We start from the raw sequence: 25,720 nt of genomic DNA on the forward strand, positions 1-25,720 counted from the left end.
TTAATATGTATTTGTGCCAGGGACCCCCATACAAGATTTGTGTTGTTAAAATGTTTCAAAAAATATTCCTAATTATTTATTTATATATATATTCTTTTAAATAGTAGATCTACAAGCTCACGTTGTGAGCTTGTAGATTGGCTATCTTCACATAGCTGATTAATATAGATTTAAATTGCTCATGTGGCCTAAAGTCGCTTCTTGTGGGCTTGTTTTCATAGACCTGGTTGCTTGGTTCTCTCTCTACACCTGGCAACACTGCCAAAACAGCTGCACCACCTGAGCCAGCCAGCCAGCAGCCTCGCGCCTTTAGCCTAGCCTTAGCTACAAGTTTTGAGGTAAGCGTCGTATTATTGATATTCATATCATTATTAAAAGTATTGCATTGTGTTTGTGTAAAGTTGCAGTGTGTGCGGATGAGATGCGTGGCTCCGGGTCGTGTGTAAAACGTGACTGAGGTGTTTTTGTTGCACTGGGAACATGGCAGCAGGCCGCGGAGCGCTCTTTTCCTGAGTGGGGAGACCGGGAGAGGGACGCGCTGAGGCCGCAGAGACACCGCGGACACACCGCCGCCGGGGAAACAAAGTTTTTGGGGTTCTTTCTTTGGGCAAATGATATATAACCGTCTGCTTTTGAAACTCTTATTAGTTCTGGTTAATTGTGATGTAGTTGCACTTTTGCTCGACACATTTTACGTTATTAAAGAGAGAAGAAAAGTTCTGCTTTTTGGGGTTAATTTGCTCAGTTGACTGAAAGCTCCGAACATGCTTTAGAAAAACATTTTATTATTGTACTCTCTCTCTCTAATGCGTCTGTGTCTATTATTATTATTATTATTATTATTGTCTGTCAAAGTGTCCTTTGTTGGCTGTTAAAGAAATCAACCTGCTGCCTTCAAGTCAAGCCCTGATATAACAATGAGCACAGTGGTGTAAAGTAACTAAGTACGTGTACTCAAGTACTGTACTTTAGTACAATTTTGAAATACTTTTACTTTACTGGAGTATTTCCAATTTTCAATACTTTTTACTCCACTACAAATATTGAACAACTTTAGTTACTTAGATTGATTATTATTACAAAACATACATTAACCACTTCAGCCCCATACTTTGGCTTTTTGAAAATAGCCGATCTACAAGCTCACGATGAGCTTGTAGATCTGCTATTTTCAAAAGATTTTCATTCATTTAGAAAACCTGAAATGGGACATTCTGCATATTGAGTCATTTGAGGACATTTTGATACCAATACTTTTGTACCTTTTATTTTATTCTGGACTTATTTTATTCTGGACTTTTACTTGTAACAGAGTATTTTTATATTGAGGTATTGATATTTTTACTTAAGTAAATAATGTAAGTACTAATTCCACCACTGCTGCTCCCTTCAAGTCAAGATGATAACAAAATAAAATGTGCACGTAAAGACGACACAGAGAGACAGAAGGCTGAGTTTGGTTACGCATCATGTCCCAATACACGAAAATAGCAGATCTACAAGCTCACAATGCCTGTACAGTGCAACGCTCTGTGAGCTTGTAGATCTGTTATTTTCGGTGCAAGACCAGTGTTGCCATGTCCGCTTATTATAAGCGACTTTGGCCATGTTTCTAAAGTGTAGTTGTTTATTTGGGCTTGCTTCCATTTAAACAGATATATGATTTAATCCAGTGGTTCTCAAATATTTTAATGTCATGGACCCCCAAATTAAAATTTGTATTTGTCCTTAACCCTAATCTGAAAATGTTTTGTGCCAGGGAAGACCCGCATACCAGTTTTGTGTCACTAGAACGTTTAAAAAAAACTTCCAAATATTCCAGATTTTATTTCAAGATTTTAAACCAAATATAGGTTTAAAGTGCTAATGTGGCCTAATAGTCGCTTTTTTGGGGCATGTTTTCCTAGACATGGCTGCTTATTTCTCTCTAAATCTGGCAACACTGTGCGAGACACCGGCCTCGTGCGAAACGTATATCCAGGACAAGCCCGGGCATATCTTTCTCTCTCTCCTCGTTTGTGTCGCAGCTGCGTTCACACGTGTCGCTGTCAGTTGACATCAGGCGTGCAGAAAAATAAACTATAAAGCCCGGGGTTAGTAATTCCATTAGAAGCAGGAATTGTGTGAAGAGAGAAGGTGAGTGGAATACAACACTTGCTCGTATCGTATAGCCTTCTAGATTTTTGTCGCAGCTACACAAACGTCGGGCGTCGCATTGCATCTTCACGTCGCTGGCTTCCATTGAAGATGAATGGTAGTTTGTGTAGCTTCTGTGTGAACGCAGCATGTGTGTCGTACTTTCCAGTAACCACTAGTTGAGTCACCCAGTCCATCCAGCTGCATCGTAGTAGTTGTGTCGCACTCGTGGGTCTGTTGTCAGTGAGTGGTGGTAGAAGTACTCAGGTATTTTACACAAGTAAAAGTAGCAATACCTTAATATAAACATACTCTGTTTACAAGTGAAAGGCCTGTTCAAAATGTTACTTGAGTAAAAGTACAAAAGTATTGGCATTAAAATATACTTTATGTACCAAGTAGAAGTACTACCTGGCCTCCCTATTTTTTTATGGGCAAGTCATAAAAGTTTCGAGTATCAGGTATTTTTTGCTATTTTTTGGAAATCTTGTGGTTCTTGTGACTGAGGTTAAACATTTAAATAAGCTGACTACTGATGACATAGTAATGACTCATCGCAAACTAGCCACGACATGTCTAGAGCAGACAGCTATATGATATACTATAATGTAATATATTATGCAGTTTTATTATATTAAACAGTTCTATTGTATTATGTTAGACAGTTATATAACTTGTAATATATAGTATATTTAGTATGTTTGGACTAAATCTCTAATGGTGACTAAGACTTATCCTTGTATAAGGGGTGTGTGTGTGCTCTGTCCTGACATGTCTTGTCAGTACAGACAGTATATAAGGGCAGAGCGTTTGGTCAGTCTCCCACTGCTGCACTTTATGTACAGAACACAGCATGTATAGGTGATGATCAGATCTATTTATTTAAGCATACTATAGGTAAGAAACCTTGTTTGTTTTGGATAGAAAGGCTGTAACTGACTGTATTATTTAAGTGTATTTTGTTTTGATGGCTTGTTTAGGGTTGTTGCTTTTTTAGTTTGGAATTGAATGACGTGTTTGTGTGAGAGCTTGACATATGTTCAGTCTGTTCATCTGATGACGCCTATGCTAGAATCTTTATTTTCATTGTATCTTTAGTAATGTTTAAGAAAGTTGGCACTCCTGCTCACTGTCTTCTTCACTTTGAGTTAAAAATATATATTTATTGGGAACAACCGAGACTACATTTTGGTGCACAGACTTTCATTTGGTTATCTTCCTGATATGAAGTTCTCTCTGTACTGGACAGTTATTCCTGTATTCCTGACAGTCATTTCTTCTGCATTAGTTGGCCCCAGGCCTGTCACAATTATTACATAATCTTGTTGTCCACAAGTCTGATCCAAGTCAATAAACGTCCTCCTGCAAAATACGGAGAACCACCCACCACATTCTGTGCCACTGTTTAACTCTGTGAAATGTACATCTCCTTAAATAAATGTATGCTACATTCAACTCACGAAGTGTAGCAGTCAACGATAAGCTAACGTTTCGTTTTGTGTTTGTTTGCAGCAAATTAGAACAGCAGAATGACGACTAACAGCGATGCCCGTAGAGAAGATACACGTAGAGAAGATACACGTAGAGAAGATGCACGTAGAGAAGACGCCCGCAGAGAAGCACTCACTGAAGCAGACAAGCAACTGGTGAGTTACTGACTGTCAGTCTGTCGTCCAGAGCAGGGGTGAGGCAACTTTGATGATGGAGAGGGCCACTATATTTCCACACTCACTCCAGAGGGCCACATTGCATATTGTCTCCGTATTTGAACTTTTTTTGTCAGCCATTCTTTGTCACACAAAAGTAGCAAAAATAGCCGATCTACAAGCTCAAATTAGAGCTTGTAGATCTGCTATTTTAGCTATTTCTGAATTGAAATCCTGATAATTCTTTTGCTATTTCTGAAATGGAATCCTGAAAAGTTACATTTTTTATTTAATTTCAAATGCATTTAGTTATACTTATGTTAACTTTATGAAGTTAAATACAAATACATTGGACATTAAAAAAGACAATAGAATTTTTAAGCTACTAATATAGACAGAAGTAATTAAAGCGGGTCATGTTTGCATGTTTGCAATTGTAACAGCTGAAATCAATAATATGTCACTATTCCGATATTAACCTGCGGGCCGCAGTAAGTGAAGGTGGGGGCCGCATGTGGCCCCCGGGCCGCCAGTTGCCCATGTATGGTCCAGAGAGAATGGGATACACACGTCTGTCTGTCTGTCCAGGGAGTTTGTGTTCATACGGTGCTGTGTGTATATGTTAACGGTGTTGTGTGTAGGATTGTGTTGTGTGTGTGTGTATAGGTCATGTATACATGAAATTGTGTGTAAAATTCACTTTTGGGCTCACCTGCCAAGCGGATTGGTGATTATTATTATTATATTAGGAGCAGGGTCCCCACGGTCATGAAATTCCTGGAAATATTTTGAAATTGAAAAAAAAATAATCCAGTACTGGAAAAGTTTGGGAACTGATCAAAGGTCCTGGAATTTATCAAGGGTCCTGGAAAAATATTTGGCTATGCATTGTTTTTGGCTATTGATTTTGTTAATACAAAACACAAAACATGTATAACATTACACGAAATATGTAACATAAGTAGTTTTTCGCCGAACGGGCTGTGTGATGGCATATGTTATTTAAATAAAATAAGTCATACGGATGCCATAATGAGTCTTCCAGTGAGCTATGCCCTAATTTTGCACGAAACTTTGAATGAAATTGTACTATTCTATATTCTATGCTTTATTTTTGCTACACTGCCTATCTTTGGGCATTCTACATAGGAGTAAGAGACACATTATTGCGCTGAATGATTGTTATATAGGCCTGGAAATTGGGCTAAATATTCTGGAAAAGTTTTGGAAAAGTTTTGGAAATTCATTGCTAAAAATGTGTGGGGACCCTGTAGGAGTGTCATGGCATTCTGGATCAATCTTGGTGTTGAGGCAAACAGAGTGGGAGACAGAAGTGCATTATATGAGCTCATGGGAGAAGTACATGATATACACAGGTTGTCAAGTAGTTCTCTGACGAAACGGTAAATACCAGGCATAGCATGCAGTGGCATTTTAAGTTCTATGATCTCTTCAGACTGTTGGGACAGAATCGTAAAGGACAAAGATAAATGACAGCCTCCGGTCAATTCTTGTCACAAGACAGCTTCTTACACAGACTAGTACACATGATAACCAAACTGTAGGGCTGGAGGATATCGTCTTATGTCGGGTGGAAACCTCATATGTCCAAAACAGGATTTAAATTCTGAAGTAGCAGATCTACAAGTTGACCCATTAAGACCTGGAACGCATCTGTGTCACTTCTTGATTTGAGCTAAAAAAAAACATTATTTTACACTTTGGCTATTAAAAAAATAGCAGATCTACAAGCTCATAGCGCGGCACTCGGTGCCGCGCTACGAGCTTGTAGATCTGCTATTTTTTGACAAATCATGAAAATGTGTGCAAATCTTTGAATATATATTGTTTTAAAGTGACATTTTTTAACTCAAATCTTTGCTTCTGGGGGTCCCTGGAACAACATATTTTGAGATGGGGGTTGGCGGCCAAATACATATAATTTTGGGGGTGATAGAGTAACAGTGTTGTGAGTAGGTTGTGTGTATATATTAAAAGTACTTTATAGACTGTAACTGTTTTGTGTGTGTGTGTGTGTGTGTGTGTGTGTGTGTGTAGGTCCGACCCAAGGTAGAATTTAATGCTCTGCTCAAACATGCGGGAGCTACCAAAGATATCCTCAGTATGAGAGAGGTAAGGAAACAAACAACCGTTTTATCTACTTGATTAAAGGTGCTACAAAAAATGGAAATAGTCAAGTAAAATTATAATTAACTCCAAATTGTACAGGTTATATCATAGCTGCTTAACTCCTCTCCTCCTCTCCCTCTAGGTGATGTACTATCTGGGTCAGTACATAATGAAGAAGCAGCTTTATGACCAGACGCAGCAGCACATTGTCCACTGTTCCGAGGATGCACTGGGGAAAGTCCTTGGTGTGGAGAGCTTCTCTGTGAAAGAACCAGGGTAACACACACACACACACACACACACACACACACACACACACACACACACACACACACACACACACACACACACACACACACACACACACTCACACCTTATGGATCCCACCGCAGTTATGGGCAGCAAGTTATGCCATCTGCTTAGGCCTGTCACAATTATTACATTATTATCGTCTAATCGCAGTTATTTGATATTATCGCAATTATTTTTGCATTATCGTCATAACCAATTCCATGTTAATGTCATTTTAAAAAAAAACTATTAAAACTAGTGGAAATAGCCGATCTATAAGCTTAAAACGCGTCGCGATGCGACGCGTTTTGAGCTTATAGATAGGCTATTTCCACTATATTTTTTTCTTAAAGTATAAAGTAATTAAATATGTGTTATTTGTCATATCTGCTCTGTGCAACTTTTGTTTACGAAGGCTAAAAGCCAAACATAAATGTAATTTTTATTCATAATGTTCCATCAATTATACAACTACAAAAACTTAAATAAATACTGATATGTGCTCTATTGCTGACCGTAACTGTTTCATGACAGTGTGACATCATGATGATGTGTTCTGATCACGATCAATCATCTTTCAGGCCTCTTTTTACAATGATAACGAAGAACCTGGTGCCTGTCAGAAGCCAAGGTAGCTCCTGTCCTCTCCTCTTTGTACGTTTTTATTTAAAGCATTTAATTGGAAGTGCATCCTTACATTCTACTAACTCTTGACTGTCTCTCTCTCTGTCTGTCTGTCAGAGCCTTCCAATGCCCCTCCACAACACAGCCACAGTCAGCTTGTCAGGCCACCTGAAGTCAAAATCCAAGGTAGCTCCCGTCTCCTCTCCTTTTTATTTAAAACATTTCATTAAATGTGCATTTTTACATTCCACTAACTCTGTCTGTCTGTCTGCCAGAGCCTTCCAATGCCCCGCAGCAACAACACTACTACAGTCAGCAAGACAGACCACCTGACAGACCACCTGAGGTCAAAATTCAAGGTAGCTCCTGTCTCCTCTCTTCTCATTATTATTTAAAACTTTTGAGGTAAAATGCACATCCTCACATTCTGTCTGTCTGTCAGAGTCTTCTTGTCTTGCCACTCAACAACACAGTCAGCCAGCTAGACCCCCTGACGGACCACCTGAGGTGAGACACACACACACACACACACACACACACACACACACACACACACACACACACACACACACACACACACACACACTGTGATCTGTAATCTAAGATTCACTTACTTAGTCAGAACATTTAGATGTCAGAATATGTACTGCTGCCCTGAGTACACTTTCAACAAGTGCACTAATCATCACAACATGACATCTTGACGTGTGTGTGTTTCCAGGACTCCGATGCAGACAGTAGCCATTCCACTTCGGGCAGCAGGAGGCGAAGGAGGACTAGTGACCCAGGTCAGTTTATTGTCAACAGTATTCATTCAGGTTGGGTTTAAACTGGACCCAGGTCGGTTTATTCTCATGTCGTCACTGTCGGGCAGAAACCTTGTATCTCCATAAGTTTTTGTGTTTTTACGTAAATGAATTACTTCGTCATACTAGAGCAGTGGTTCTCAAAGTGGGTGCCGTGATGCAAGTCCGGGGGTGCCGCAGATTAGTTTCATAATATTTGGAACGTATCAATATCACTTCAGTTTAACCACTTAAACCCTCTATTCTTGGTTAAACGGACTTGAATGCTCCCCCCAGAATAGGGATGCTGGGGTTCAAGTGGTTAAAATTGATGTCAACACGTTATTTTCGATCTGTCCTAATGGAAACGCATATCCTCACGTTTTCCTCGTGACATACTGTATCTTAGGGGGGAAAGATTTACATATTTACGTACCGTAATATGACATAAATGTAATAATTTCAGCTATTTGAAGTAGCAATGTAATTCAGGGGTGCCGTTTATGAAAACGTTATTTAAAGGGGTGCCCTGAGCCCCAAAAAAATGGTCTCACCCAAAAGTATTAAAAATAGCCGATGTAGAAGCTCACAACGTGATGGGTTGTGAGCTCGTAGATCGGCACTTTTTGCTACTCTTGAAAGAGTTTTGTGGGTTTTATGAATATTTAACCATTGAAACGTGTTAACAAGAGCTTGTGACTAAATAGTAACTACATTGTATTAATTGGAACACGGGTTTATTTTTTTCCCCATTTCCTCAAAAGTAACGTTTTTGGATAAGCAGTGCAAGGTTTCCACCCAACAGAAACGATATTCATTCAAGTGTTGATGTGTTCATCAGGTCCATCTCACGGTGACGGTGACGAAGAGGAAGAGGATGACGAAGAGAGTGAAAGGAAGAGAAGGAGAGCCGACAGTTACTCCTTGACATTCGACAACAGTCTGTCCTGGTATGTGATCGCGGACTTGAGGAACGGACAGGACCGAGTCCGACACAGCAGCCAGTCTTCTGACGCCCACAGCTATGCAGTGAGTACACACACACACACACACACACACACACACACACGCGATAAGTGCATTCATATTATCTTGTCATTGTTTGTTATATATCGTCGCTGAAAAAAAAAAAATCAGAATTTGTAACACACAGTTAGGTGGTTTGTCCATCATTGATTAGAATTATGAAGTCAGATGGGAAAAAAAACACATTAATGGTCAATACTCCACTTGAGCTGTATTTGTGTGATTGATAATATATGGACACAAGTATCTGACAATGTATAAAGTCACCAACTTTGATGAGGCAGTGTTGTGGTGTTCTAAAAACATGTTTTTGTTTTTTTCATTTCCTGAAAAGTTAATAATTAGCTGGTTTCTGCCCGACAGCAGAGATATTCTTCTATAGTGTAAATATGTAAATATGATCTCATCACCCAGCTATTTGTCGTAGCAATATTTAGTTTAATACTTTCCCATAGCCTTATTAAATGGGAAAATAACTTTAATTCATTGAATAGATTAATCAGAAAGGAACTGCCTACTATTTTAGCTTATAAGACTACTTCCACAGTCTGCACGTCGTGACACCTGTTCCTCCAGACTTATTGACAGACAAGCACACAGATAGAAGGATAGATACATGACACCAAAGGTATAAGAGAATTTCCATTAAGTGTGTGTGTGTGTGTGTGTGTGTGTGTGTGTGTGTGTGTACGTAGTCAAACAGGTCTGACCACTTCAGTGTGGAGTTTGAAGTGGAGTCCATGGACTCTGACAATGGTGATGATGACATCGATGACGACACGTCACTGTCTGATGATGATCAGGTAAACACTATGTTATATACACAGAACATACTGCACACTACACTTCCCACATAATACACTAACCACTTTATGATCAGTGGTTAGGTTAAAGAATTAGCAATACTTTTAATCGTGTTCTGTTGTTACTCTGTTCTGTTACAATGTGTTAGATTGTATTATCTTAAGAGTCCAGGTGGATCATAGTGTGTTCTATTCACCATGATCCACCTGGACTCTTAAGTCTGCTCTGAAGAGACACTTGTGTTCTATATGAATTATTTATTTTGATTATTATTGTTTCTGTCAGTTGTATGAGGTGACCATCTATGAAGATGACGACACTGATGAAGACACCGAAATCACAGAAGCAGTAAGCGCACTCACGCAAGCTCACACTCACACTCACACTCACACCCCACACACACACACACACTCACAGAGATAGGGTACATAATAATGGTCAACCATAATTTATTAATACAAACATAACACAATAATCTATATGCAGCACATAGTTTATTCTAGATATGTTTCTTAACCCTTTTAGACCTGAGGCCCATTTTAAAAACGCCTTCTAAATCCTCACCTAAGTTTTCTGAAAAACTTTTATATTAAAATATTAATTAAAAAAATACTATATACTATACATGGCAACAAGAACCCCAAAAGGGTTCCCGGCTTGAAAGGTATAGTTACGTAATGGGGTTCCAGGTCTAAATGGGTAAATGTAGATATGATATATTTCTTATCAAAGGTAGAGTAAGTGATATTTTTGTTGTTAACAGAAAGTGTTTTGTTAAAAAGTTAAAGCTCCATATTGTGATTATAATTTCTATTGATTGTGTTCAGTAAGAGGGGTCTCCCTAATACAGCTCTTTAACTCTTTAACTGCCAAAAACGGGAATTCCCGTCCGATGGCTCTATGGCTATCATGGCCAATGACGGAAAGACGAAAATATTTTTTTTTTTTAAATTGAAAAAATTTAAAAAAAAAAATTGGGTTATCTCAAAGGAACTAGGAGATAACGCTATCCAAAAAATTGCTGCTACATTCACTTCAATGTTAAAAAACAAACGGAGGAAAATGCACCTTTTTCCTGGCACTGGGACGACACAGTCTGAAATAAGTGTGGCAGTGAAAGAGTTAATAAACAATCAGGAGAGAGTACCCATTTATCAGATTTGATTTTATAGTGTTCCAGTTCAAATATCTTTTGCTCATTTATTTATATCTCTCTCCTGATTGGATACAATTGTAATCCTGACCCTGAAAATGCATTTTATGTTAATTAATGAGCTGAAGAGATGTTTCTGTTACTGAACGAACACTCCATACTAATGATTACTATCAGAATATAGAGCTATAACACAGCTATAACAACAAAAGAAAATCACTTACTGCACCTGGAGCAGGTCGCTTCTACAAGTGACTGTGTGTGTCTGTGTGTATGAATGAGCACGGCATTAACAGCTGCGACTGATTGCAACACAAAGCTGCAGCTAGTTACATTAAAGGAGTAGTTCACAAAAAAAAAGACTTATTTTCTATCAATTTTGCACAGACTTTTTTAGTTTGTCGCATTCCTGAGCCAATAATTTGATGACCGGTGGAGTCTCAGTCTCGTACTGACCAATGACAATATCTCCATGAATTCAAGGCTTCATGGGGTGTGTGATTGATAGAAAATAAGTAATTTTTTTTGGGGTGAACTACTCCTTTAAGTAAACACACACAGGAGGCACAGTGCGCCATGCGTTATTCCTTTCTACACAAGAGTTGAGCCATGACCCGGTGAGGACGCGCTGTGATTAGCCTGTAGTCGCTTTGCCTTATGCCTAACCTTAATCCTAACCATAACCTGAGTAAAGCTATGCCTAACGTTATCCTTAAACTCAGTAAAACTGCTTAACCATAACCCTAACCTGAACCCGAGTGACCTGGGTGTCCAACCTGAGTGTCCGGGTAGTTCAGTCGATAGATCTCTCACCTTTGGACTATAATCCCATGGGTTCGATCCTTTGCACCGCCAACTCGGCGTATGAGTAGCATGGCTTGGGTGCGGCAAGTTGTACGGTAAGTACTGGGAGCTCATATTATAGGAATGGCGCTCTACCTAAGCAATCATCTCCCAGCGGTCTAGCGCATTGTAATGGGGATAGACTCCTGCGTTCTCGGCTGATACCGACGATAAGCCTCTCCGAACTACTTGCTTAACCTCAATTAAACTGTGCCTAAAACTAACCTTAATCGTAACCTTATCAGTAAAATTATGCCTAATCTTAATCCTAATTTAACCGCAGTAAAACTATGCCTAACCTTAACCTCAGTGAAACTATGCCTAACCTTAATCCTAATTTAACCTCAGTAAAACTATGCCTAACCTTAATCCTAACCTTAACCTCAGTGAAACTATGCCAGCCTAACCCAACCTTAATCCTACTAATTGGTAGGAGGGGAACAGTGCCCTACACCCCGGTGTAGGCTAGAATTATGCATGCACCACGCCTCACACGCGCTACTAAAACATTTGGACCAACACACTGGCCAGCACTGCACACGTGTACGCTTTACACACACACACACACACACACACACACACACACACACACACACACACACACACACACACACACACACACACACACACACACACACACACACACACAGGTTTATGGGATGAGATTATGTTTTTACATTGACATTTTTACCTTTTATTAGTGGATGTTCTTACATTTATATTATGGGATGTTGGGATGTTTTTACATTGATATTATAGGATGTTGGACTTGCATTGTTTTTACATTGATATTATGGGATTAATTGACATTAATATGATGGGATGTTTTTACATTGATATTATAGGATGTTGGACTTGGATGTTTTTACATTGATATTATAGGATGTTGGACTTGGATGTTTTTACATTGATATTATAGGATGTTGGACTTGGATGTTTTTACATTGATATTATGGGATTAATTTACATTGATATTATAGGATATTGGGATGTTTTTACATTGATATTACAGGATGTTGGAATGTTTTTACATTGATATTATAGGATGTTGGGATGTTTTTACGTTGTTATTATGGGATTATTTTTGCATTAATATGGGATGTTTTAATATGGATTTTATGGGATGGGTTTATATAAATCTATATATATATAGAGTAGTACTGCCTGAATACCATACACTCAAATAATAATTGTAATACCATAACTCATCAAAGGCACCGCTTACTTCACACTGGATGTGATTTTATATATTTATTAGATATGTTTTTTAGAAATTGAATTAAATATAATCTCTCTTTCTCTCTAAAACACAAACAAACAAAACGCTTCGGTGATCTCTCGGAATCGCAGTGAAATTAAATATTTGTAAATGATCATATAGACAGCAGGGCTGTACCTTACTTGAACTGGTCAAATCAGATTTGGGATTTTAATTGTGACTGTTCGATTATTTGTTTTATACATAAATATAGGTCTTTATGACAAAATAGTACGTAGTTAAGTGCAATAGATCATCTAAATATTTTTGGAGCATTTAAAAGTAATTAATCCGTTAATAGAACTACATTTATCACAGCTTATTTTAATTGGCAAACAATCCTGCAGACTGCAACAATCCTGCAGACTGCGTGTAGTATTGTCGGTTCTGAGCAAAGAGAACGCACTTGTTTGTACATTGTTTAAGTCACAAGAGCATGGTTTCCATGTCATAAATATGGTTATTTTGTTCACTTCTGATCAGCGCCAGTGGCTTTAATAGAAAATGTAAAAACTAGACTGATACAAAATAAGAGCCACTTTTATTGGAAGCTTGTAATATGATTAGTCAACACTGCTTACAGGAAATAGATAAACTAACTGGGTGGGTGACACCAGAGCTAACTGATGATATATTGGGAAGAAATCAACAGGCGAAAAAAACGAGTACTCGAATCAAATCATTGGCGTCGACAGTGGGGGGTCTTCGACTGACTATTCAAATCGTCGATTTTCAGAGGTTAAGGCTCTGATTATAACACATTGTGTGTGAATGTGCGTGTGTGTGTGAATGTCAGGACTATTGGAGATGTCTTAAGTGTGAAGAGCTGAATCCACCCTTGCCTAGAAATTGTAATCGTTGCTGGTCTTTACGTCAGGATTGGCTGCCAGAGGTGTCCGTCAGCACTAACCCCAGTACAAATCCCAGTCCCATGCCCCACCCACACTCTCCAGGACCTGATAAATCGACGTCAGCAGAACATCCAGGTAACTGATATATGATATTTAATATCGGCGCTGTCGGGCCAAAACCTTGTGTATCCCTATTTCAACTTTCTATGTTTTTCCATAAATGAATGCCCTACTGCAGTGGTTTTCAAACCTTTTCATATCAAGGCCCATTATTTATTCGGCATTTGAGCCACGGAACCACCGTTTGATGAGATTTAGACTCTCAGACCCAAGACGTAGAATATTCTGTTGTCGTTGGATACGATTTTGTCCACAATTCCATGCTGTATTGATGTGGTACCATAGTAGAGATAACTTTGACAAACGTTGATCAAAATAACAATTATTTAATAATTAAGTAATGCAGATAACAATTATTTAACTCTTGAGAGCGTAAAATGAAACCAAATGGACCCCGTAATCCATTTGGTTTCATTTTACTCAAGAGTTAAAGATCTATATTTTCATTTCCTGAAAAGTAACTGTTGTGAACATATGAGGTTTCCGCCCGACTGCGACGATATTCACTGTGTTCTCAATGGGTTTATTGACTGGAATCAAACCTGTGAATAACGGGTTACAATAAAAAAATATATGTATGTATTGTATAACATTCATAGACAACTGATTTATTGATTTTGTGTACCATTTGATTTACAGTCCATTTCATTGGGGAAGAGCAGCTTATTAACCCATTAAGACCGGGAGAAGCATCTGTGTATTTTTTTTATTTGAGCTAAAAAGTAAATTATTTTACACTTATATGTATAAAAAAATAGCAGATCTACAAGCTCATAGCACGGCACCGAGTGCCGCGCTACGAGCTTGTAGATCTGCTATTTTTGAAAAATCGTGAAAATTTGTGCAAATCTTAGAATATATATTTTTTCAAGCAAACATTTGTAACTCAAATCTTTGCTTCTGGGGCCTGGAACACAATATTTTGAGATGTGGGTCCGTGGCCAAATACATATACATTTTGGGGTCCTTGACATGAAAAGGTTTGAGAACCACTGTCATAGTAACATAAGTAAAATACATTTAAAAAAAAGAAGACATTCTAAAAACAGACATTTTGTAGAATCGGCCTCAGGTCTTAATGGATTAATAAGCTTGTTGAGTGCTTTACTTGAGTACTTTGTCCACCACTGCTAATTAGACTGTGGCCTGTGATCTGTTATAACCAATCATAACCGGAATGCTTAGTTGCCAGGCAGTCTTCTCCATAAGACATAAACATCATGATGTGTTATAGCAGAGACACATGACAGCTCAAAGGCTACACAAGCCGTGGGAGCATAGTGTGTATGAAATCACATGTTCCCTCTCCGGCCCATGAACTAAAATGAGTTTGACACCCCTGGCTCATGGTGAAGTCACAATTGACAAGCGACGGGCTTGTCTCCTTTGTCACCTAGAAGTATAAAAAGTCAAGAACAACATTGGCAAAACTGAAGACTTTCACTGTGCCTCATGTTTTTGGACGTTTGTGATTGGCTCTCGTGACATGAAACACCACTCATGCTGGCAAGCTACTGTACTTGTACTTGTGTGATAAGCTTAGTAGAGGGTAACATGCAGCTAATGGGTTTCAATCAAATGGGATCATGTAAACACAGTAAACTCTAGTTTACACTTAGTCGTACGATGGTGTCACATGACAAAAAAAATCTGCTATTTAAGCAATATTTTGTGAATGTTTTTAAGTAGGGATGCTAGGTTGAAAGTGGCTAAGGCAGGAGGTTGTGTCCTGATAGGATACGCCCAATCTCTCAAGACAGATTCTGCTAACACATTTCTTTTACCAAATGGGTTCCCTAGATTGGGATAAGCCTAAACCCCGGGGCATAATGCTTTTATTCTAAACCAGTGGTTCTCAATAAGTGGGGTCCAGGGACCCTTTGGGTTCCTTGAGGACTGTTCTAAATGGACCGTTGCAGGCCTGTAACTCAGTGGCGGGTCCATTTGTACTTTCTGAGTTAGAGTCCTTGAAATGTAAAACGACTGTTCTAATCCAGTGGTTCTCAAACATTTGCATGTCAAGGACCCCCAAATTGATATGCATTTGGCTGCAGACCCCCATCTGAAAAGATTTTAAGCCAGGGACCCCCATAAGTGAAGATGTGTGCCAACAAATGTCACAATGATTCAAATTTTTGTTATTTAACAATATTCCCCCCCCCGCAGATTTTAGATCTGCCATTTTTTTGTATTAACTAGAAACAAACTAAAAAAGGTAATAATTTCTCATCTAGGAGTCGAGGAAGATGGGATCGACGTCCCTGACGGGAGGAGAACCACTCCATCGCCCTGTCTCTCCTCCCAGGAGTTGTCACAGACCTCTATCCCTCCCACCTACTCCCAGGCCTCTACCGTCTCTCCTCCCTCTTCTCAGAACCCCTCCCCCCCTGCTGTCTGTGCGCCGTCTTCCTCCGTCCATCCTCCGGCCGCAGACCCGGGCCTGGACCTGTGCGTGATCTGCCAGTCGGGGCCCAAAAACGGCTGCATAGTCCACGGCAAGACCGGACACCTGATGTCCTGCTTCAAGTGTGCCAGAAAGCTGATGAGGCGCAACAAAGTGTGCCCGGTGTGCCGGGAGCCGATACAGGCTGTGGTCAAAACCTTCTTTTGTTGATCGCTCACCTAGGGGCCAGTTGCACCACCTCACACTAAGTTCAAACCTAGCCTAGTTATAGCTTAAAAAAGCCATTTAACCCATTTAGCCGGGAAAGTATCTGTCATTTTTAGGTTTCTTTGGCTATTCAAAAAATAGCAGATATACAAGCTCATAGCGCGGCACCGAGTGCCGCGCTATGAGCTTGTAGATCTGCTATTTTTTAGTTTTTTATGTGAAATTTTTGCAAATCTTAAAATACGTATTCAAAGATTTGCACTCATTTTCACGATTTTTCAAAAAGTAGCAGATCTACAAGCTCATAGCGCGGCACTCGGTGCCGCGCTATGAGCTTGTATATCTACTATTTTTGAATAGCCAAAGAAATCTAAAATGACACAGATACTTTCCCGGATTGAATGTGTTTAAGCTATAACTAGGCTAAATTTGAACTTAGTGTGAGGTGGTGCAACTGGCCCCTGCTGAAGGAGAACTCCTGGTAGGAGGGTTAAAAATGTTCGACTGTTTTTGCAGTTTTTTGTTTGTTAACTGTTTTTTGACAGTTGTTTTTGAATTGGGCTGGGCAATTATCGAGTTTATCGATACCTTGATATGAGACGTTCGTTTCAAGAGAGATCATCCGGGATTTGAGATATTTTGGGTTTTTTTCCCTGGGGGTTTAATCACTTAGGCCATTATTTTTTTTAATTCTTCCTGAAATGGTAAAAAAATGTGAAAATAGCCGATCTACAAGCTCACAACGTGTCGCTGCGACACGTTGTGAGCCTGTAGATCGGCTTGTAGATTGGCTATTTTTGCTTTTTTTCTTTGAAAAATTTGAAAATAAAATGTATTCACAATACAACATTTATATTACAATATTTTTACATTCCTTTTGCCACTATATATATATAAAATTTTTTATCACAGATGAATCCCATTTTGCTGCAAAAGCATTCAGGATAAACCATACCACTGGCCTTCCCCAAAGTACCAGCAGAAGCATTTTTTTTTTCATTTAGAATAGCCAATTATTTTTTTACGAATCTGTTCCAGAAGCGGTTTCATCACAATGTCTGCTATACAATGACCATACCGGTGGCTCTCAAACGTTTTAAGAAAAAGTTTATTTCCATATCGGCCCAGCCTGTAGTTTGTACATGTTTAAATGTAAATTTGTTTTTTTGAAGATTTTTTTTAATTTATGGCTATAGAGAAATATCTATATTCTAAGACCGTTCAGAAGTTCAGAGCTTTACAAAAAATAAAAGAATTCAAGTTCCAAATGTCTAACTGAATATATTTATTCTGTAAATAAAATTGCACCTTGAGACTGGCAGTAATAATAATAGAGTAATAGAAGAACAGAGAAGATGTGCACCTACTGTGTCAGATAATATGAGAATGAGTTACATTTTATTTTCCACTGCCCTTTATATCATGAGCTGCGGCCAAAAAATAATTAATGGGTGCAAAAACCTTGATTCAGTATGGTTAAGTGATGCAGAGAGACTTGCATAGACTTTTGAAGATAAGATATCCGCACTTGCAGAATATTTAGAGAAAGCATGGGACAAACGGACAAAGAAAACATGTGTGATATGTGTTTTGTTTTGGGGTATTAATCAAATATTGTTTGATGTTTTTGGTGTCTATAATCCCGTAAGGGATATTTTTGGTGTCTTGTTAAATACAAGAAACATTTAGGTAAAGTCATAATGGTGACAACTCCCCAGGCACGGTACAATAATATATTATTTTCGGAAGGGAGAGCTTTCGTAAGGTAGTGTTAATATAGGGAGTACATTTACCCGAGTGCTGTACTTCAGTCCATTTTTGAGTATCTGCAGTATTTCAATTTTTTTATACTTTCATTGCACTACATTTCACACTGGAAGGGATAAAGTTCATTATGAATCAATCACTAAAGCCCCATTTCAAATATTGTGAAAAGTTCTAGAAAATATGTTGTAATTTGTACTTTTGAATACTTACTTTTAAGCAAGTAGCCTACTCCAGTAGCCTACTTAAACTCAAGCACAATGGTTTTAAAACATTTGTTTATTGGATTTTAACGGAAGCATTCATTGCATAGGATTGAGCACTTTGAAAACGGCAGATCTACAAGGCGTATGAGCTTGTATATCTGCTATTTTTGAATAGCCAAAGAAATCTAAAAATGACACGGATGCGTTCCCGGATTGATTGGGTTAATTGTATTAGCTGTAGTTGCTTTGTTAATCAGCCTGCCATGTTTTGAACCTGAACCGGAAAAACAAACAGCCCACGGTTTAACGTTTTAAACATTGATTGTCGTTGTCAGCGGTGCTTTTGCAAGGGGAATATAAGTAGTTATATTCAATATACAGTCGTTTTGTACAGAATTAAATTGTACATTGCACCATGTCGCTCTGTGAAAGAGGGTTTTCTGCTGTTCGTTGCTGTCGGGCTGAAACCTTGTAACCATATTATATGAATGTCCTACTCACCTGTGAGCGAATGTTCCTATGGTGTACTTCTCTGTATTTTAACCACTTAAGTAACCCATTAAGACCGGGGACGCATCTGTGTCATTTTCTTTGGCTTTTCAAAAATAGAAGATATACAAGCCCACAAATTGGGACCTTAGGGTTCATGTGGTTAAGCATGCAGTGCACTAACAAAATATCATCCTACTGAGACCTTACTCTCTGGTTCAGTAAGAGGCAATGATGAGCGGTTCAGGATTACCAAAAATATGTGTAAGCCGTAAGATATATCCTCTCTTAACGCCCAGTGTAGTTGGAGATGTCGAGATGCAGAAAATTCATTTTTTTAAAGATTTGTTTATTGACAGAGTACAATGTACATCCATCCATTTGACATTTTATACAGCAATACAAGAAAAAAGACAATGGAAAACAAAAAGACGGAAAACAACCCTCCCCCCCAAACCCACCCCCCACCCCGGAATGGCACAATAAACATCATTGACTACAATAAACTTTGCAGTAATAGCAACTTACAACCTCAACCAAGAGGAGTTAATGAAGGCAAAACATCGAGAAAAGAGCCCCAAATTTTGTTATAGGTCTCGGGTTTTCTCCTTACATTGTACAGGATCTTCTCAGGAGTACAATAAGAGGAAAGTTCATTCAACCAGTGTTTTTGTGATGGAGAATTTTCAGATTTCCAATTGACAAGGATAATTTTTTTCCAGCCGTGCTGGCAAGTGAAACAATACTTCTTGTGAAAGTTCACATGAATTAAACTGACATCACCCAATATCCAGATCCTGGGGTCAAACGGTACCTCAGATTCTATGACATCCGAAACAGTGGTTATAAAAGTCAACCAAATATGGACAGTTCCAAAGCATATGAGTCAAATCACCCTCATTTATCTTGCACCTCTGGCACATGGCAGAAATATTTCCATCAATTTTATGTAACCTTAGTGGAGTAAAATAAGTCCTGTGAAAAATATTGAATTGCAGACATTTTAACTGCAGACTGGATACCATTGGTTCTCAAAGTGGGGTCCGGGGACCCCCAGGGGTCCTTGGGGGGGTTCCAGGGGCTCCCCAGCAATGTGTTAATATAGCATCACAATAATTTTAACCTTTTTTAACCTTGTGACAATTTGTGCAAACCATTGAATATATATATATATTTAAGCGAACATTTGTATCTCAAATCTTTGCTTCTGGGGGTCCCTGGAACAAAATATTTGAGATGGTGGTCCACGGCCAAATACATTTAATTTTGGGGGTCCTTGACATGAAAAGGTTTGAGAACCACTGCTGTGTACTATATACTCCCATTTTTCACAGGCTTTATTTCGTTCCAAATCCTTTTTTTTATGACCTCCTTGAACAAAACCACATAATAAGTAAACATGGGCATTTGTAAGTGCACTAATTCTTTGGACACATTGTGCAGCTTTTCAATCAAGTATACTTTAAATGACAAGATTCCAATACAATCAACAGCAGACACTTCAAACTAGGGCTGCAACTATACATTCTTTTCAAAGCATTTATATATCTTTTTATATTTTTTATATCAACAAATTCTAATTGACTTTTTGTCTAATTGATCAAATCAATTAGATTAACCCCAGCCCTATTTTATACTTTGCCGTACAATGGTATAACGCAAAAATTTAGAAAGTAGCTGATCTACAAGCTCACAATGAGTCACAAACTAATCTACAAGCTCACAATGAGTCACAAACTTGCACATCGGCTATTTTATCAATCGAACTGATCGCAATCCAACTCATCCATTCAATCGCCGTTGTGAGCTTGTATTTCGGCTAATGTTCCCCTCAGAATAGGGATGCTAGGGTTGAAGTGCCCCCTGTAGTAACTGTGAGGACTCCCTAGGGGTCCCGGACCCCCTGTTGAAGACCCCTGCATTAGACCCTCCATGGTTGCTGGTTGAACAACACTGCACTATGACATGTATTATTAGTATCACCATGTTGCTGTGGATAACATGATGTTTGTATTTTTTTATTGGTTTGTTTTGTATCTGTGTGGCACATTTTTTTGCCAGACCCAGGGGGTCGGCCTACAGGAGGCTTTGTCTGTCGGTCGGTCTGTCGGTCTGTCCCTCTTTTCCTCCCCAGCCATTCAGGAACGCTTCAGATTTCAACCACCAGGGGCAACAGAGCAGGTCTGGACTTGCTACCATTTGAAACAGCAGTGAATGGGGACGTAACAAACATTGAATTACCTTTAATTCAACTGGTTTAAACCGTGTAACTGTACAGGATCTGTACTTGTAATGTATATAGGGTTGAAGTGGTTTTGTAATAATAATCAAAATCCACATAACTAACTAGTAACTAAAGTTGTCAAATACAATATTTGCCTCTGGAATGGATGTAGCGGAGTAGAAGTAAAAGTATTGAAAATTGGAGATACTCCAGTAAAGTAACAATATCTCAAGTACTTAACACCAAAGGAATATGTGATGAAATCAGGATCTTGTGTGTATTTACTGGTGATGCAGGTGGGCAGATTCACAGATGGTGAGAGAAACATTCTGGACAAGTTGGAAAAAGCTTTAGACCAGAAAATTGGAGAGAAAACAATTATTCTCTTTACTCGTGGGCAAGAACTAGAAAGTCAAAACATGACCCTGGAAGAATTTGTGCATGGCACTAACCCTCATCTGAAGAAGATAGTTGAGCAGTGTGGTAACAGTTGAGCAGTGTGGTAACAGGGTCCATGTGTTTGAGAACAACAGCTCAGATCAACAGCAGGTGGACAAGTTAATGCAGATGGTAGGTACAAACTAAATTCTATGAGGGTTTGGTAGTTAGTGAGGTCCAGGGATGAAATGAAATCCAGGGATGAAATGAAATTGAAGCTTATTTACAACATTTCTGGAAACATCTACATCTATAAACAACCCATTAGCTATATATAGCTAATGGGTTGTTTATAGATATATACAGTTTAACGCTAGAATTGTATTTGCATTTTTGAATATAAAGTAATTACTGACTGCCAAGAGATTAAGAGTGAAATTCTGTTCCCCATATTGTTTGGCTCACAATTAAAGTTAAACATTTGAATGATACTGTAAAATGCCATATTCAACCAGAATTTGTCAATGTTGTGCTAATATTACCTGTATTGTATAAGTGAATTAAATTGCTGAAATACATTTATAAGTCTTTACTTACTTACTTACTTAATTATTCTACAATGGAAAATAAAGTTAATTCAATGAAAACAACTTCATGGAGTTCAGTTTTTGAACGATGAGAATTTAGAGACAAACTTTTACTGCCCTCTAGGGGAAGCTGAAGGTTGATACGACATATGTAAAACTAACTAGGTAGACTAATTGTGAAATAATATTAAAGAGTTAAATTATACTTTTCAAAGATGGTCCACTGGCCAGGACTAAGAAAGTGACATAATATGCTGTCCTCAGGCTCTCCTTATTTACATACTGTAGCCTTGGTTGGAACACATGCTTGATAAACACTAGTCATCATTGGTGTACGTTGCATGCATATAAATGAGTCATTCTTGTACAGTATGTTCATGATTTGATACGTCTCTGTGTCAGCTAAGAAGATTAATTATTGCACATTTGCGGTGGTGTAAAGTAACATTTACTCAAGTACTGTAAGTACAATTTTGAGGTACTTTTACTCTCCTGGACTATTTCCAATTGTCTATACTTTTACTTCTACCCCACTACATCTCAGAGGCAAATATTGTACTTTTTCTCCACTACAATTATTTGAAAACTTTAGTTACTTTTCAGATATAAATTATTACATTATAAAACATACTATTTAGCCCTATTTTATACCTAGGCTATTTGAAAATAGCCGATCTACAAGCTCACAACGCGTTGTGAGCTTGTAGATCTGCTATTTTCAAAAATTTTAGTACTTTTACTTTTGGTACTTTTAAGTACATTTTGATACCAATACTTTTGTACTTTTACTCAATTTTTAATTCCGGACTTTTACATGTAACTATATTAGACCCTCCAGAAAAATGCGTTTATGCGATCGCAGAATTTACCGCATAATCAGCAAAATGGCGCATAATTATACGGGGGTAAAGTTTTTTCAAAAAGGCCGCATCGCATCGCATAATATGCGCATCGCATCGCATAATACGCACATTTCGCAACTTACCCTTCCCATATATGACAGGGAACTTACCCTTCCCTGTCATATATGGTGCTTTCTATGGTGCTTCCCTGTCATATATGGTGCTTTCTATGGTGCTTCCCTGTCATATATGGTGCTTTCTATGGTGCTTCCCTGTCTTCTATGGTGCTTCCCTGTCATCTATGGAGTTTCCTATGGTACTTCCCTGTCGTACACTAAAAAATATCTTCAAAACACACATTTTGCTACAACTCCTAAAGATTTTGCCCCGGTACACATTATCACTGGGGTCATGTGATCAAGATGTTTAAGTTAGATTGTGGCTATGACTGCCTTCCAAAGTTTGCAGCCCCTGGGTAGGCAACCCGGCCTGGCAGAGACCTGTGTTCCGAGGAGCACACTTTTCTAGGTTTAACTATACATTTTTTTCCTCCATGTTCTAAATTTCAAAACCACAATGCATTGATATTAAAAAGAAAATAATTTGTACTTTTGAATACTTGAGTATATACACAGTCCATCACTAGACACATCCCTAGACCACAGAGGTAGATTGCTGACAACTAAATATGTAGGATTTGGGTGTTCTTTTACATTTTTATAGAACCCTGAGAGGGTGGAAGGTTGGCAGAGTGGAGGGTTGGTATATGACAGGGGTGATGCAACTTTGATGATGGAGAGGGCCACTATATTTCCACACTCACTCCAGAGGGCCACATTGCATAATACTGTAAGGCAGACACCTCTTATCTCTGTATTTTAACTTCTTTCGCCATTCTATGTCACACAAAAGTAGCAAAAACAGCTTATCTACAAGTGTGATGCGTTTTGAGCTTGTAGATCTGCTATTTTTGCTATTTTTGAATTGGAATCCCAATTAGTTTTTGTTGCTATTTTTTTATTGGAATCCTGAAAAGTAGTTTTTTAAATTTCAAATGCATTTAGTTATACTTATGTTAACTTTATGAACTTAAATACAAATATATTGGACATTAAAAAAAAGCCAATAGCATTTTTATACTAGTCATTAAGCTACTAATATAGAAGTAATTAAAGAGGGTCATGTTTGCATGTTTGGAATTGTAACAGCTGAAATCAATAATATATCAGTATTCCGATATTAACCTGCGGGCCGCATTAAGTGATTAAGTGAAGGTGGGGGCCGCATGTGGCCACCGGGCTGCCAGTTGCCCATGTATGGTATATGATCTGCCAGTCACCAGAGACCATGGGGTTGAATTGTAACATTTGCTTTATCATTATTCAACAACAGTGTGTCTGTCAGAGGTACAACATGAATGTTTATAGAAACCTTATCATTGTACAGAGAATCAGCTCGTGAAAACATTTACAAAGGAAACGCATCTTACATCATTGGAGTTGGTATACAAATATTAAAAATTACTGTACAAAAACACAATTTGCAAGAAGAAAAACACAATTTGGCTTGTTTGTGCAAATAGAGCAAGAAAACGTAGAATAAAATATAGCGTATACAAAAAATAAACCTGCAATAAGACATGTTCAGTTCACTGTTCTAAACACATCCCATAATAGTATAGTACAGTCTGGATCTCATATTTATTGTCCCATAGCTTTGTTCAGCAGAGCTTGGCCCATGCCATGACGTCCAACGCTTAAACAAAGGAGGCAACCTTCCTGGGACACATGCATTTATTTCCCCAGCCAATCAGAGTGCAGAGGGGCGGGCGCTTGTAGTCAAGCAAGCGCGTAGCATCTCTGTTTGACAACTGTGTATCTAAACATAGGCGCTGAAGTCTATGATATACCAGAGTTAAAGTCTTCTTCAAATGTGTGAGTGTCGGTGGGCAGAGGGCAGAGGGCAGAACCGGCACACTGAGGCAGGCGGATTGATGAACCAATAGGGAGGCTCCGCTGGCTCCGCGTGGCAGGCGAGGCTCCTCCCTTTTGTGAAAGTGCATGCGTGCGTCCAGACTGCTGCGGGACGGACAGTGTCGTTCTCTGAAGCAGTGGCTCTCAACCTTTTCAGGCTGTGACCCCCCAAAATAATCCTATTTGAACTGGGGACCCCCCATTTTGTTTGACTTCGTTCCACAGATAAATATTGTGAAAATAGCAGATCTACAAGCTCACAACACCTCGCGTGTGAGCTTGTAGATCTGCTATTTTCACAGTTTTGGTATCTTTCTTATATTATTTGACAATTTGGCCAATGGTTTATAGTATAGTTTGTTGATTACTTTTGATGCAGTAACAGTCTTTTTTCTTTTCTTTCTTTCTTTTTTGTAGAGGTATTAAAAAAAGTCTTAAAAGTCCTTATATTGTCACTTCACTGTCATCTGGGGACCCCCCCCCCAAAATCATGTACCGACCCACAGGTCGAGAACCACTGCTCTGAAGGATAAATACAAAGTAATACACACAGTAGTATACTTAATATGCTTGTCTCGTTATATATTTGTTGTTTTGTCTTCTGAGGTGTCCCGGCCGTTAGCGTCCTTAGCGAAGATTTAAATTAGCCCCACCCCAAACCAAACCCCCACAACCCAGAGTAGGTGGGGCATAGACATGGCCCCACGCCCGTACAAGGGTGTCCAAGGGAGTGGGGTGGGGCTTAGGCCGGGCGAGGGGGCGTGGCTTGCTGCCTTCCGTAACTGGAAGTGGTGGACGAGGGCAGAGTAGGCGTCAGGATCGTAGGGAACGGACAGCGTCTCTCTCAGAACATCATGTCCAGGATATGACACCTGTCGATCAAATACAACAGTGATTCTCAACCTTTTTCATTTGAAGGGTACGATTTTCTTTTTAATATCTGGGACCCCCAATCTACCCTGTAAAACCCTCAGTGTTT

General features: G+C 38.8%; 2 protein-coding genes across 3 annotated transcripts in view; one reads left to right on the plus strand and one right to left on the minus strand.

The window, feature by feature from the left end:
• The first annotated feature begins 265 nt into the window (after positions 1-265).
• On the plus strand, positions 266-16,414 carry mdm2 (MDM2 proto-oncogene). Of its 2 annotated transcripts, none has more exons than XM_080421596.1 (14): positions 266-338; positions 3,649-3,782; positions 5,841-5,915; positions 6,055-6,188; positions 6,785-6,834; positions 6,945-7,013; positions 7,103-7,186; positions 7,270-7,334; positions 7,549-7,615; positions 8,454-8,641; positions 9,334-9,441; positions 9,728-9,790; positions 13,493-13,682; positions 15,902-16,414. In XM_080421596.1, the coding sequence occupies exons 2-14, from the start codon at positions 3,666-3,668 to the stop codon at positions 16,279-16,281; spliced, it is 1,590 nt and encodes a 529-aa protein (XP_080277722.1). In that variant the 5' UTR covers positions 266-338; positions 3,649-3,665; the 3' UTR covers positions 16,282-16,414. The 2 variants fall into 2 exon arrangements, with proteins under 2 accessions (XP_080277722.1, XP_080277723.1); XM_080421597.1 differs by lacking the exon at positions 266-338 and adding an exon at positions 1,951-3,033.
• An 8,635-nt stretch (positions 16,415-25,049) lies between these two features.
• Positions 25,050-25,720, minus strand: part of cpm (carboxypeptidase M) — a 24,251-nt gene continuing 23,580 nt past the window's right edge. Inside the window, exon 10 of the mRNA XM_080421372.1 lies at positions 25,050-25,613. Coding sequence (XP_080277498.1) covers positions 25,380-25,613 — 234 coding nt within the window. The 3' untranslated portion in view covers positions 25,050-25,379. The remainder of the gene's footprint in view (positions 25,614-25,720) is intronic.

Source organism: Gymnoscopelus braueri (genome assembly GCF_963280865.1).
Source record: "Gymnoscopelus braueri genome assembly, chromosome: 23".
NCBI lineage: Eukaryota > Metazoa > Chordata > Actinopteri > Myctophiformes > Myctophidae > Gymnoscopelus > Gymnoscopelus braueri.

What these genes read in the sequence shown, in the direction of transcription:
- mdm2 (XM_080421596.1), top strand. Translation starts at nt 3,666, where the DNA reads ATGACGACTAACAGCGATGCCCGTAGAGAAGATACACGTAGAGAAGAT. An exon ending in CCCCTGACGGACCACCTGAG is followed by an intron (nt 7,335 to 7,548) that starts GTGAGACACACA and finishes GTGTGTTTCCAG; the next exon opens with GACTCCGATGCAGACAGTAG. An exon ending in GACGTCAGCAGAACATCCAG is followed by an intron (nt 13,683 to 15,901) that starts GTAACTGATATA and finishes TTTCTCATCTAG; the next exon opens with GAGTCGAGGAAGATGGGATC.